Here is a 12,933-nt window from a genome sequence, read left to right as displayed (position 1 = left end):
AGCTCCCACTAAACAATTCCATAAGCTTTAGAAAATTCCAGGTGCATAGGTCACCTAAATGAATTAGAGACCCACAATGAAAAGCAATAGGCTTGGCTGAATTCACTTCAGCTTTACTAGGAAGAGAAATCTTACTCTTTCAAATATAAGTTTGACCCAACCTATTGGCTTTCTTCCCATAGGTGTTTTTAACAGAGGATAGCCTCTGTGATTGGGGGTTGTTTGTTTGTTTGTTTGTTTGTTTGTTTTGCTATTAGCCTAACAAAGGTGGAAGACAGTACTGTCTATGGAGAACTCTAGAAAGTACATGAAAAAAATACACTGAAATGTATTTCACACGCAAACACTGTTCAAAGACATATTTCATCAGGGCTGTTGAAGAGCTAGGGGAAAAATCACAAAATATAATAATTAGAAGAGTGTAGGGCAGGGATCTCCAACCTTGGCAACTTTAAGATTTGTGGACTTCAACTCCCAGAATTGGAGTTGATGGGAGTTGATTGGGAGTTGATGTCCACAAGTCTTAATGTTGCCAAAGTTGGAGACCCTTGGTATAGGATAACTATCTTAATGTACCTTAAAATCATCATTTTAAATACTCTCTGTGCTATAGTACAAATACATATTTTATTTTCATAAGCCTACCCACTGAGGGTCACAAAGATGGTGATGGGAAAAAGAAGAGCTGGGTCTAAATCCAGCTGCCATGGAACTACTTTATTTCGCCCACATTTCTCAGCTAATATTTCTCAACTTAAGTATATTAGATGGGACTGATGATGATAGTCTGTTTCTATAAAGCAACCACCATATTTTACTCTAAGGATATTTACAGGCCTTAGGCAAAAAGTATTTGCATAGTACTTGAACTGCACTAGATCTCATTAAATATCTTGTGCCAGAGTTTGTATTTTCTTATTTCAAAATTCTTCTTGCCCAGCATTATTTGAACAACGGCAGCAAATTCATTCCTTTGTTAATAGTTCATTAAAATGTCAATGAATGCAGAGACACCAACATCTTCCATTAAAAAAAAAATAGAAACTTTAAAACCGAATTTAAAAATAATTTGCTGGGTTATTAGTCTATAAATTAAAGATATCAGCCAGAGCATTTCATATTAATTCTGAATCAAGAATGATTATTCTTCAATTTTAACAATAAAAATGAATAGTACTATTTAATGCTTAAAAGGGTTCCAAGCAGTGATATACATCATTCCTTTCTCAATATGACCAAAGTATAATGCAAATTCATACTTTCCTATTCCACAGGGCTACAGTAGCTATGGCATTTAATGTATTTTTTAAAAAAAATGCAAATTACTATCAACTGGTTGTGCTTATCATTTTTAGATGTACAACAAATGTAAATTGAGGCATGTTTATTCATGCTTTCATCTCATAAAACTATATTACATGAAACTGCCTATGAAAGAAGAAGCAATACTAGTTGAAAAGACAGCTGCTAGATTAGTGCTTGGGACAAACTATCAGGAACAAGTGGTGCCAAATTTCAAAAATAATTAATAGTTGTCAACTTGATGTTGGTGCTGGAATTAAGCTCAAGGCACAGAATTAAGCTCAAGGCACAGATGTTATCCAAGGACGAAATCCAATTGTCTCCCCTAGCTTCTACCTAAGACTGGGAGTTGTTAGAGGGAAAAACAAGCCTTAACTCTTAAAACTATTAAGGAAGCTCTACCCCCAGATGTCATCCATTTCTCCAGATACTATTTACGCTAGTACATAGTTGACTAAATGTTCTGCCCTTTAAAGGAGAACTAAAATACATGACCAGTGAACCAATACAGGAGCCATCTCACATCTACTCTATTTGGGAAACATACAGGATCATTCTTGGAGAAATTAGTACTTCATCCATGCAGCACTTTTCTCTCTTGAAGACGCAGGCAATATCGAGTTTATTTTGATGTCACTCCTGAATTTAGTGAGGTTGGCTTCTACTTGTTTTGATGTTCTCAAATAGAACTTACTAGTGGTCAGAGAATAATTATCAAAGACAAAGATACTAGTTACCAACTCTTGTCTTCTGTCTTTACCCTCATTTCCTTGGAATGTATGAAAAAAGGATTTGGGACTTTTTTCATGTATGAAAAAAGGATTTGGGACTTATTTCATAATGTATAAAGCAGATGAGTAGTCACATTCACTCCCATGGCCTTACTCCATGGAAAGTATTTTGAAGTCTATTTGCCTTCAAGGGTAATTTGCCATGCTTTCTCTTCCTCCCTCACCCCCAAAGGGAAAAGCAAGGAATGATTACAGGTAGTCCTCAACTTATAGTCACAATTGAGGGTCCTTGATACTCTCTGAACTTGGTAGTTTTTTTGCAGACATTTCGTTACCCAAACTGGGTAATATCAGGGGTGGGCTGCTGGGGGTTTGCAGGGGTTCTGAAGACCCTCTAGCTAAGATTCTGTGCAGTTCAGAGGCTCAAGGAAAGCCTCTGGAGCCTGGAGAGGGCAAAAACGCTCCCACCCGCCGTGGTGCAAGAGGATGACTAGGCCACACCCACCATGGCCACGCCCACCCAGCAACCGGGCAGAGAACCCCTTGCTAAAATTTTTGAAGCACACCCCTGGGTAACATCATCAGTGCTTTTTCCTTTATTGAAAACACAATTGAGCCCAAAATTTATGTGGCTAAGCAAAGCAGTTAAGTGAGTTTTGCCCCATTTTACAACCTTTCTTGCCACAGCTGTTGAGTGAATCACTGCAGTTAAATTAGTAACACAGTTGTTAAGTGAAAGTGGCTTCCCCGTTGACTCTGCTTATCAAAAGATTGCAAAAGGCGATCACATGAACCTGGGATACTGCTACTATCATAAATACATTCCAGTTGCCAAGCATCCACATTTTGATCACATGATTATGGGGAATGATGCAATGGCTGTGTGAAAAAACTGTCATGTCATTTTTTTCAATGCCATTGTAATTTCAAATAGTGACTAAATGAATGGTTATAAGTATCTGTAGAAGTGAAAGGTGGGCCTAACACTGGAAGAGAGATTTCTCATTCAGATAGGATGGTTGGGCCAGCTAATAGGCCAAATAATATCTTCAACCCCAAAACACTGAACTCTTTTGAATGTTGTGCTGTGAATGCTGTGAATGTTCATGATCCAAATTGATTAAAAGCTTTCTTTCCTCACAAAAATCTATTAAGATCAAACACATACACTTTTTACAGTAACACAGTTCTTTTGTCTTATTGGTTAGTGTAATGTGTCAAAAAAGGCAATTGGTAGGCATCATAAATTAATATTAAAACAAATTGATGATTTCAAATGGGTAAGGGTACAAATGTATCATTTTATGGTATAGCATAATATCATGCTGGTCAGTAACTTAATTAGCATACCGTAAGCTATATTTGTAAAGTTGTCCTGACTGCTGAAAAAAATACGATAGATAGATAGATAGATAGATAGATAGATAGATAGATAGATAGATAGATAGATAGATAAGATAGATATAGATACTGTATAATTATCCCATCATGATTTATATAGGCTGCAAGGCAGTGATTATTTTATTATAGCATTTCCAAAATAGTTTTTATGAAGGTTTGCTGAGAGATAGTAGCTGGTAGAAAGCATCAGTGACCTTATATGGCTCAAAGTAAGTTTGAATTTGGAAGTCCCAAAAGTAATTTTTCAAGAGGCAACTGAACTTTCTGTTTTGTCTTTGAAGACGTTTTGCTTCTCATCCAAGAAGCTTCTTCAGCTGTCCCACTTTTGGGACAATCATGACCTGAATGACTGAGAATCTCAATAGACATTTGAATTTGGATCTTCCCTGGATACAACTACAATATTGCAAGTAGAACACTTAAATTAGAGTGTTAGTACAAAATTGAACAGTTCTGTATTCCAGAGGATTCTCTTTAAAATCCATAGAAGGACTGAAATATTCCCTTACTGTGTATTGGGCAGAAGGAATCATGCTGAGGAACAGGAAAAAGAGCTGCAACTAAGACAAAGAAAATCTGAGTCTAGGACAGAGTTGTGACCTGTTGCATCTTCCAATAAGGCCCTCCTCTCCATAATAAAGGGAGGGAGGGGGAAAGTCCATTCAGAATAGCAAGGTTCTGTTACCATAGCTTTATAATAAAAGTATCAGTAAAAATAACTTTGATTTCCTAGCCTGGTCTATCTCGAACAGCCGACATACTAATTTGGCAATGTATTTTGCACGAACTCTTATTTTTCATTGAGAACACTCTTACTTGAAGAAAAATCTCTGTTGGTCCCACTCATCTTTTGATTTATTCCATTATTCCTATTATGTCTAATTAGTGAATATAAGTATAGATGCACTTGTATTAAATTAGTGGTGTTGATAATGATGTTTTAAAGAAATCCTGTGTCCCACTTTCTTTGCCATATCTGCACATGTACAATGTAAAAACTTGTGCAAAAATTGGGAAACCAACCAGATTTTCTAAGACCCAAATTGGAAATGAGGAGGGAAAGAGAGAGAGAGAGATGGAGGAGATCCTTTTTTGATGACTCTGTGTTGTCTTAATTTTGTTTTCACCCAGACTGCTTTTATAAATTTGTTTAGTAATCAACACATAAATTTCTTTAGCTTGTTCTTGAATGCCAAGGCTGTAACCTGTCCTGAGCATCACTTCTGACTTGGAGAATATTAGTGTAGTCCCAAAAGTGCTTTTTCAAAAGGCAACGGGACTTTATTTTTCCTTGAAGACATTTTGCTTCTTATCCAAGAAGCTTCTTCAGTTCAGTTGCTTTTTGAAAAAAGCACATTTAGAAGAGCCATGACCTGGATGACTGAAAATCTCTATAGACAAATCTTAACGTAGGCAAATTTACTTTCTGATCTATTAACACAGAAAAAGCAGGACAAATATTTTTAAATGCTAGCATACTATTGTAAGGATAAAAAGGAGACAGAAACAAAATCCAAATATTTCATAGAAAGCTCCTTGTAAAGGATAACTAAAAACCTAATACAGAAGTTACTATGAGCATTCAATAAAAGTACAATTCACTTTACAATTCCAAGTAGATGCATTTTCTTTTATCATATATCTGGATTTTGTTCTATTTTTTATGGAAAATAAGCAATACCATTTTTCATCCTCCCTTATAAGTATTATGCAAATAAAATAAGAAATAAAGCGAAATCACAACATTGCTATCTAATTATATTAGCTCCAAGGGACTCACTGGGCTTTGTTCCATAATTATTTGAATGCCCAGTATTTAGGGGAGAAAAGCAAAATTATTTATATGTTATCTCTTTTAGAAATTATAAAAAACTGTATATTAAAACTGGAGAATGTGACATTATTTTTGGCAAGATAAGTTGCATATTTCAATTATTGCTTGCAATAATTAAGCACAAAGGAATCTCATAAAAGAAATAAAGTAACAGTCCCAAATCGGAAGCAGCTAAAACATAAAAGGAGCATGTGTCATATCAAAACCATCTGTTTGGCAAGACAAACAGGAAACCTTAAATCAGTTGGCAGAAAAAGAAGAGTAAGAAAAAGATCCTGATGGATTGTAGAAAATAAAATATCCTACAGTCTGGAAGCTGCTATTGAAAACAGCCTCATTCGTATAGGGAGGGCTGGATCTATATTCTTTATACCACTTTTTCCCAGACATCGATTTATTCTTTAGGATAAGAAATTATCAAAATATACTGACTTTTACTTCAGATTAATGTAACATATCCCATCATTTACGCATTTTAAACTGAAATTATGTCAGCAACTAAACTAATTTCATTGCCTAAACAGGATCCTGAACTCTCTATTTTTTTCTTCTGTTCCATCATGTCTGATTCTTGGAGACTGCCTAGACAAGTCCCTAAAGTTTTCTTGGCAAGGTTTTTAGGAAGAGGCTTGCCATTGCCTCCTTCCTAGGGCTGAGAAAAAATTACTGGTCAAGGTTATCCAGCTGGCTTTGTGTCTAAGGCAGGACTAGAACTCATAGTCACCCAGTTTCTAGGTTGATGCCTTAACCACTGCACCAAACTGGCTCTCAAACTCCTAATAAGGATTAGAAAAGCATTCCAAAATTTCTCAAATACAATGGGAGGTACAGTCTACCTCAAGAAGCCCTCTCTGGACCCAGCTGTTTTGGCAAACTATCGTCCAGTTTCCAACCTTCGCTTTCTGGCGAAGGTTGTTGAGAGTGTGGTGGCACGACAGCTCCCGCAGTACCTGGATGAAACCGTCTATCTAGATCCGTTCCAGTCCGGCTTCAGGCCTGGGTACAGCACGGAAACAGCATTGGTCGTGTTGGTTGATGATCTCTGGAGGGCTCGGGACAGGGGTTGCTCCTCTGTTCTGGTCCTATTAGATCTCTCAGCGGCTTTTGATACCATCGACCATGGTATCATGCTGCGCCGGTTGGAGGGGTTGAGAGTGGGAGGCACCGTTTTACGGTGGTTCTCCTCCTATCTCTCCGACCGGTCGCAGTGTGTGTTGGCTGGGGGGCAGAGGTCGACCTCAAGGCACCTGGTTTGTGGGGTGCCGCAAGGGTCGGTTCTCTCGCCTCTCCTGTTCAACATTTATGTAAAGCCGCTGGGTGAGATCATCCGTGGTTTTGGGGTGCAGTGCCATCTGTACGCTGACGACACTCAGCTGTACATCTCCACCCCAGACCACCCCAAAGATGCCCTTGAAGTGATGTCCCGGTGCCTGGAGGCCGTGCGGGTCTGGATGGGGAGAAACAGGCTCCGACTCAACCCCTCCAAGACTGAGTGGCTGTGGTTGCCGGTGTCCCGATATAGCCAGCTGGTGCTATCACTGGCTATTGGTGGCAAGACATTGGCCCCCACGGAGAGGGCGCTTAACTTGGGTATCCTCCTGGATGCATGGCTGTCTTTAGAAGAGCATATGACGGCCGTGGCCAGGGGGGCTTTCTATCAGGTTTGCCTGATACGCCAGTTGCGCCCCTTTCTGGATCGGGACTCCTTATGCACGGTCACTCATGCCCTTGTCACTTCCCACCTGGACTACTGCAATGCTCTCTACATGGGGCTTCCCTTGAGGAGCACCCGGAGGCTCCAACTGGTGCAGAATGCAGCCGCGTGGGTACTTATGGGGGTGACATGGCGCTCCCATGTAACACCTCTCTTGTGTGAGCTGCATTGGCTTCCAGTGGTCTTCCGGGTGCGCTTCAAGGTACTGGTTCTCATCTTCAAAGCACTCCATGGCTTAGGGCCCGGTTATTTACGAGACCACCTTCTGCCACTGATAACCTCCCACCGGCCAATACGCTCCCACAGAGAGGGTCTCCTCAGGGTGCCGTCGGTCAGGCAATGTCGACTGGCGACCCCCCGGGGAAGAGCCTTCTCTGTGGGGGCACCCGCCCTCTGGAATGAGCTACCCCCAGGGATACAACTGATCCCAGACCTCCGAACCTTTCGCCGGGCTCTGAAAACGTTTTTATTTCGGCAAGCCGGGCTGGCTTAGAATTTTTATTGGTGAATTTTATGGGTAAGGGGATTTTAAATTGGGGAAAGCCATTGGATTTAATTTTGTTTTAAATGCATTTTAATGTTTGTATTGGATGTTTCTTAATCTTGGCTTTCACCGCCCCGAGTCCTTCGGGAAAGGGGGCGGTATAAAAATTTAAAAAATAAATAAATAAATAAATAAATAAATAAATAAATAAATAAATAAATAAATAAATAAATAACAACTGCTCAACAAATGGCCACATTTCCAAATCTATAAGCATCAATTACTAGCATTTATTTTTTATTAAAGATCCGTTTTTCACAAAGTAATGATGACTGAATTAATTTAATGAAGTGAACATAATGAACAAGTTTTTATGTCTATAAAAAATAATAGCAAATGAGAATAGCATTGATTTAATTATTGGTTCCCTTAGAAGCTAAAGATATAACTGGACTTTAGTTATCTCTCAAGCAAAATGTTTAATTGGTATCACAGGTGTCTCCAATCTCATAATTAGTCACTCAGCCTATCTGTATGGAGAAAAGTATTCTCTCGGGCATTTTGTGCAGCACAATGAACATGGACTACAGAGTGGTGCGGAGGCCTAAAGGTGGAGCTCTCGCCTCACAATCGGGAGGCTGCAAGTTCGATCCTAAGTAGAGGCAGATATTTCTCTCTCTGGGCAGAATGAGAATATATCTGCTGCGAAATCTGCATTGGCGACCGGAAAGGTATCCAGCAGTAAACTCTCAGCTCCATTCAGTTGCCCCGACTCCACCCAGATGCAAGGGACTACGGGATCATTAAAAGACAAAAAAAAATGAACATGGACCACAGAAAAAAAAGTAGAGAGTTGCCAAAGGGGGGGAAAAAAGATGGCAATAGCCAAACATGATAAACCATCTCCATGTTGGTTTCTTCATGTTCTTGTGATCATAATTTAAGGTCCATGGGATTGTAGCCCACTAAAGCTGCAAGAGGAAAATTGACTCTAGGTGGAACAGAAGGATAGTTTGAAAGATGGAGAAAGAACCAAGGAAATTTCAAAATAGATTCTGGCTGACCTCCAAAAATTTTGGACCAAAATCAAGGTCAAATACAACAATGTCAAGTCAAAGCATCCTTCACTGTCTGACTGAAAGACCTCCCTGATAGAGACCCAGGAAAACCCTACTTCTGGAAGACAGACACAAAAAAGGCAGACTGGAGTTTCTTTAAATGTATATTCTTCTGGCAGGATATCCGTTGGACATACGAAACAAAATTAGAGTGTTTTGGTACGTCATAAGAGTTCTATGTTCACAGAAGGAAAATTATACTTTTTTAAAAAAAGGACACCATTCCTACTATGAAACATGGAGGAGGTTCCACAATGCTACGGTTGCTTTGCTACCTTTTACATTGCATGCCTTGAATCTGTGGATACAATGAAATAAGAAGACTACTAAGGCATTCTAGAGCAAAACGTAATGCCCAGTGTTAGAAAGCTCTGCTTTAGTTGCCTCTCATAGGTCCTCCAGCAGAATAAGGATCTAAAAAAAATGCATCTTAGAAAATCCAAGAATGGTTGAAAAGTAAAAAAATGGACTGTTCTGAAGTAGCCTGCTATGAATCTTAATCAAAGTCCTATAGAACATCTATGGAAAGAGCTAAAACAGTTGGAAGAAGGAACACATCACATGTAGGAAAAGAAAATCTGAAGCTAAATGTGGAGTGAATATGGGAAACTCAAACTGTGAAAGATGAAATAGATAGACTACAATCTGACATATTACCAAGTGTGAAATGGACTAGAATTGGACCTTTTTAACCACAATAACTTACTGTTTACTATTCAAGATATGAAAAATGAAGAATTAATGGTATTGTTTTCGTAGTTTTCATAGGAAGGATATAACAAGGAAAATATTTGGGAACAAATTTTATCAATTAAAGTTTGTGGACAACATTTTAATATGATTAGTCAAGTTTATGCAGCAAGCATTGATGCGGAAAAAGAGGAGACTGATGAATTTTACAGCCAGGTTCAATCTGAAATTAATAGAACATCCAAGAAGCTGCTTATTGCTGGAGAGTAGAGTATCAAAGTTATTAAGGTGGAAAACATAGTTGGATTCCACGGCCTAGGAATTCAAAATGAAGCAAGAAAATGACTTCTGCCCGTTCAATGATTTCCTAATCACTAACACAATCTTCCAATATCCAAACTGATACCTGTATACATTGCATTGCTCTGCAATATCTTTAATTTCACATGCTAGCAAAGTAATTATGTTTAATGCTGATGGATGCTAGATAACTGAAAAAGTCACAGAATATCAGAAAGAAGTCAATACAGGCTTCATTTATTATGGAAAGATATTTGGTTATGCCAAACATATTAAGCTGTGGAATATCCTCAGGAAAATGGCAATTCCAGAACATCTCACTGTCCCCATGAGAAAGTATACACAGGCCAGAAGCCACTGTCTGTCTGTCTGGAACAGAACAAAGCAGATTCCAGATTAGCAAAGGATTGCAATAAAGCCACATATTTTCCCATTATTTATTCAATCCATATGCTGAATGTATCAAGGGAAACTGGATTGGAAGAAGATGAGTGTGATTTTAGAATTGGAAGAAGAATCATCAATAACCTGCATTATGCAGATGATGCTACTCTAACAGCTGAAAATGCAAATTATCTGGAAGCTCTAAGTAATACAAATTAAGGAGCGCAGTGGAAAAATGAGACTAAGAAGATCAAATTAATGACAACAGATACAATAAACAATCTTAAAATTGACAATGAAGATATTGAAGTGGTGGGTAAATTCTGCCATTTGGGATTGACAGTAAAATGACCAGTAATCAAAAATTGACCAAATATTAGAACTTGGGAGAGTAGCAATAAAGGCTTTGAAAAAGATATTCAGATGCCATAACATATCTATACCTACAAAAGCCCTGCTGCCTAGAGAAGACTCTGCCGGTGGGAAAAATGGAAGAGTAGAAGAGGGTGATCATCAGCAAGATGGATGGACTTGATTACATCAGCCTGCACAGTGGTACTCATTCATTGTTAATTGGTTCCGGGAGACACAATGAATACCAAAAATAATGAATACCAAAAAAAAATTTCCCATAAGGAATAATGTAGTGAGTCACAAAACAGACGACAATGACAAGTTATAATCAAGTACCAAACAAATGATGAGTACCGGGTCAAATTTTTCATGTTGAAATGCATAGACTATCAAATTCAATGGGTTTCAAAGCAATTGAGTACCAAAGTACCAAGGTACCACTGTACAATATACAGTATATGAGTAAGAACCAAAAATATAGCCCTTAAAGGATTCCAACATAGAACATGATAAGCTGGGTTGAGAAGGGGAGGAGCGATACACTTTGAGGTAGAGAATCTATTGCACTTCTGCTGAGATAACTACTGGTGGCTGGCTCATGTTGTCTATGCAGTGTAATGATATAAGAACTTGAGTAGTCACATGGGCCATTCTTTGAGTGGCAAATTACATTGATCAAGCACCACACTTGGTAGAGCAAGTGTATAAACAGATGAAAATTGATGAGGGTGATTAAATACTTATGCTCCCTTTGTTATTTCTCTGCTTAATTTCTCTTTTTCTAACCTAAGCATGCAGCTTCCCTAACATGGGAAGCTTAAATAGAACTCATTCCTAGTAGCCCAATGAAGACATAGATACATTACTGCTTCCCTTAGTGAGAAGGCAATGCATCTGTGGATATCTCTAATTCATTTGTGTTGAAACCAAGCAATGTTCAAAAAAGGTAATTATTTGAATCAATAAACCCATGCTGAAACCCATTCTGTTGCTTCTGTTATTGGTGAGCCCACTGAGGTCATAGATCCTACACTGAGTTAGGATTAGCCACCTAATAAATACATACTGTAACAATAAATTCTATACACAAAGACATACACTCACCTAACGTCCAGTAAGTTACTGCTTCCAGGTGCGAAATGCTACTGTAGATAGCATGCATATACATAAAATGAATCATCAATTCTGCCAACCACCACCAAATCAAAATACGAATGGCTCCCCAGATGAAAATAGATAGATTGGACTTCCAATTGCAGGATTGTTGTTTGCTCATCTGTATTAGAATAAATTAAACATTAATACTATATAGAATTGGATTTTAATTGACTATTGTGTCAAACAATCTTTTCTTTCCTTTTTAATTCCAATCGGAATCTTTATTTAGTGTTTGTGTTTGGAAATTAAAACATGTAAACAATATAAAATATATTGTGCTTGCTGATAGTCTTGGATTTTTGTAATCTGGAGAACATATGCATTTAATTGTAATACGGGAGATAATAAAGAAATTTGTAAAAATGATAAAACATACAAAAAACATTACTCTGGGGAAAAATCAGTTTTCAGATGAATGGGACTGTTTAATAGACAAATTGAGGCATAAGGAATATGTCCTTGCAACAACTGTGGTTTTATCAGAACATCCTGACAGCAATTGCTGAATCTCAAGATAAAAATATTTCTTCTAACATATGTATTTATAATACATCTCAGGTTACTTCCTGCCTTTCTGTTATCTATAGAAAACAATCATTGTTCTCTGTAGATAACAGAAGGGTAGAAAGTAATAACCTGAGATGTATTACAAATACATACACATGCATCACTTTTCCCTCCTGTCTGAAATGTATAATACACATGCATCTATTTGTTTTCGGGGTGTGTCTCCCACTTTTCTTTTGGAAGAGAGCCTCTCATGTGCGCACTGTTAAACAAATAAACAAACAAATCCTGTAGTGAGCCTCGATTATTGCTTTCTGGGTCCTGTGTTTCATGCCACACTACCAAAACAACAATCTATAGAGCAGCTGGCTGTCCTCCATCTGTGATGGACAACTCCCAGAATTCTCTGTAAGCATAGTCTATGAACATGCTGTTGCAGAAAGACTAGTATGACTGACATGTGAAGATCATACATATGGTATTTTATTTATCTATCAAATTTATACACCACCCAACTCACGCTGAGTGGCTCTGGACAGTTTACAAATAAAAGTAATAAGATTATTTAAAAGTCAACGTCAGAAACAGATTTAAAAATAAATAAAAGCAATAATAAAATAATAATAATAAAGGCAGATTTTGAAAGTTAAAGCAGAAGGAACACCCTCAAGCCATCTACCACCTTCAGGGGTTGTGTCAGCTGACACAGCCAGATCTTCAGGGCTTTTGCTATCCACATATTAATATTGTCATCATACTGCAAATAATGTGATTCAATGATTCCTAATCTTTGATCCAAGAAACACTGGTAATCTAAATGATGTAAATGGTCATACACTAAATCTTACTGGATGGTAGCATTCTCACCAAACATTTCCTGTGGAACACTGAATTTTTATAAGAATTTGTGATCTCTTAAGATTACAAACTTATAAAAGTATTCCACTAGCAGCATT

General features: G+C 37.9%; 1 protein-coding gene across 1 annotated transcript in view; it reads right to left on the bottom strand.

Annotated features, from left to right (window-relative positions):
• The window catches only part of HHAT (hedgehog acyltransferase), a 143,752-nt gene that overhangs the window by 104,521 nt on the left and 26,298 nt on the right, over positions 1 to 12,933 (bottom strand). The window contains exon 6 of the mRNA XM_070948658.1: positions 11,417 to 11,588. Within this exon, the coding sequence (XP_070804759.1) occupies positions 11,417 to 11,588 (172 nt within the window). The remainder of the gene's footprint in view (positions 1 to 11,416; positions 11,589 to 12,933) is intronic.

This window comes from Pituophis catenifer, unplaced genomic scaffold (genome assembly GCF_029215685.1).
Source record: "Pituophis catenifer annectens isolate HBS135680 unplaced genomic scaffold, rPitCat1.0.hap2 SCAF_1, whole genome shotgun sequence".
NCBI classification, from domain to species: Eukaryota; Metazoa; Chordata; class Lepidosauria; order Squamata; family Colubridae; genus Pituophis; species Pituophis catenifer.
Note: the sequence above shows the minus strand (reverse complement) of the source record. Positions and strands in the feature narration are given on the sequence as shown.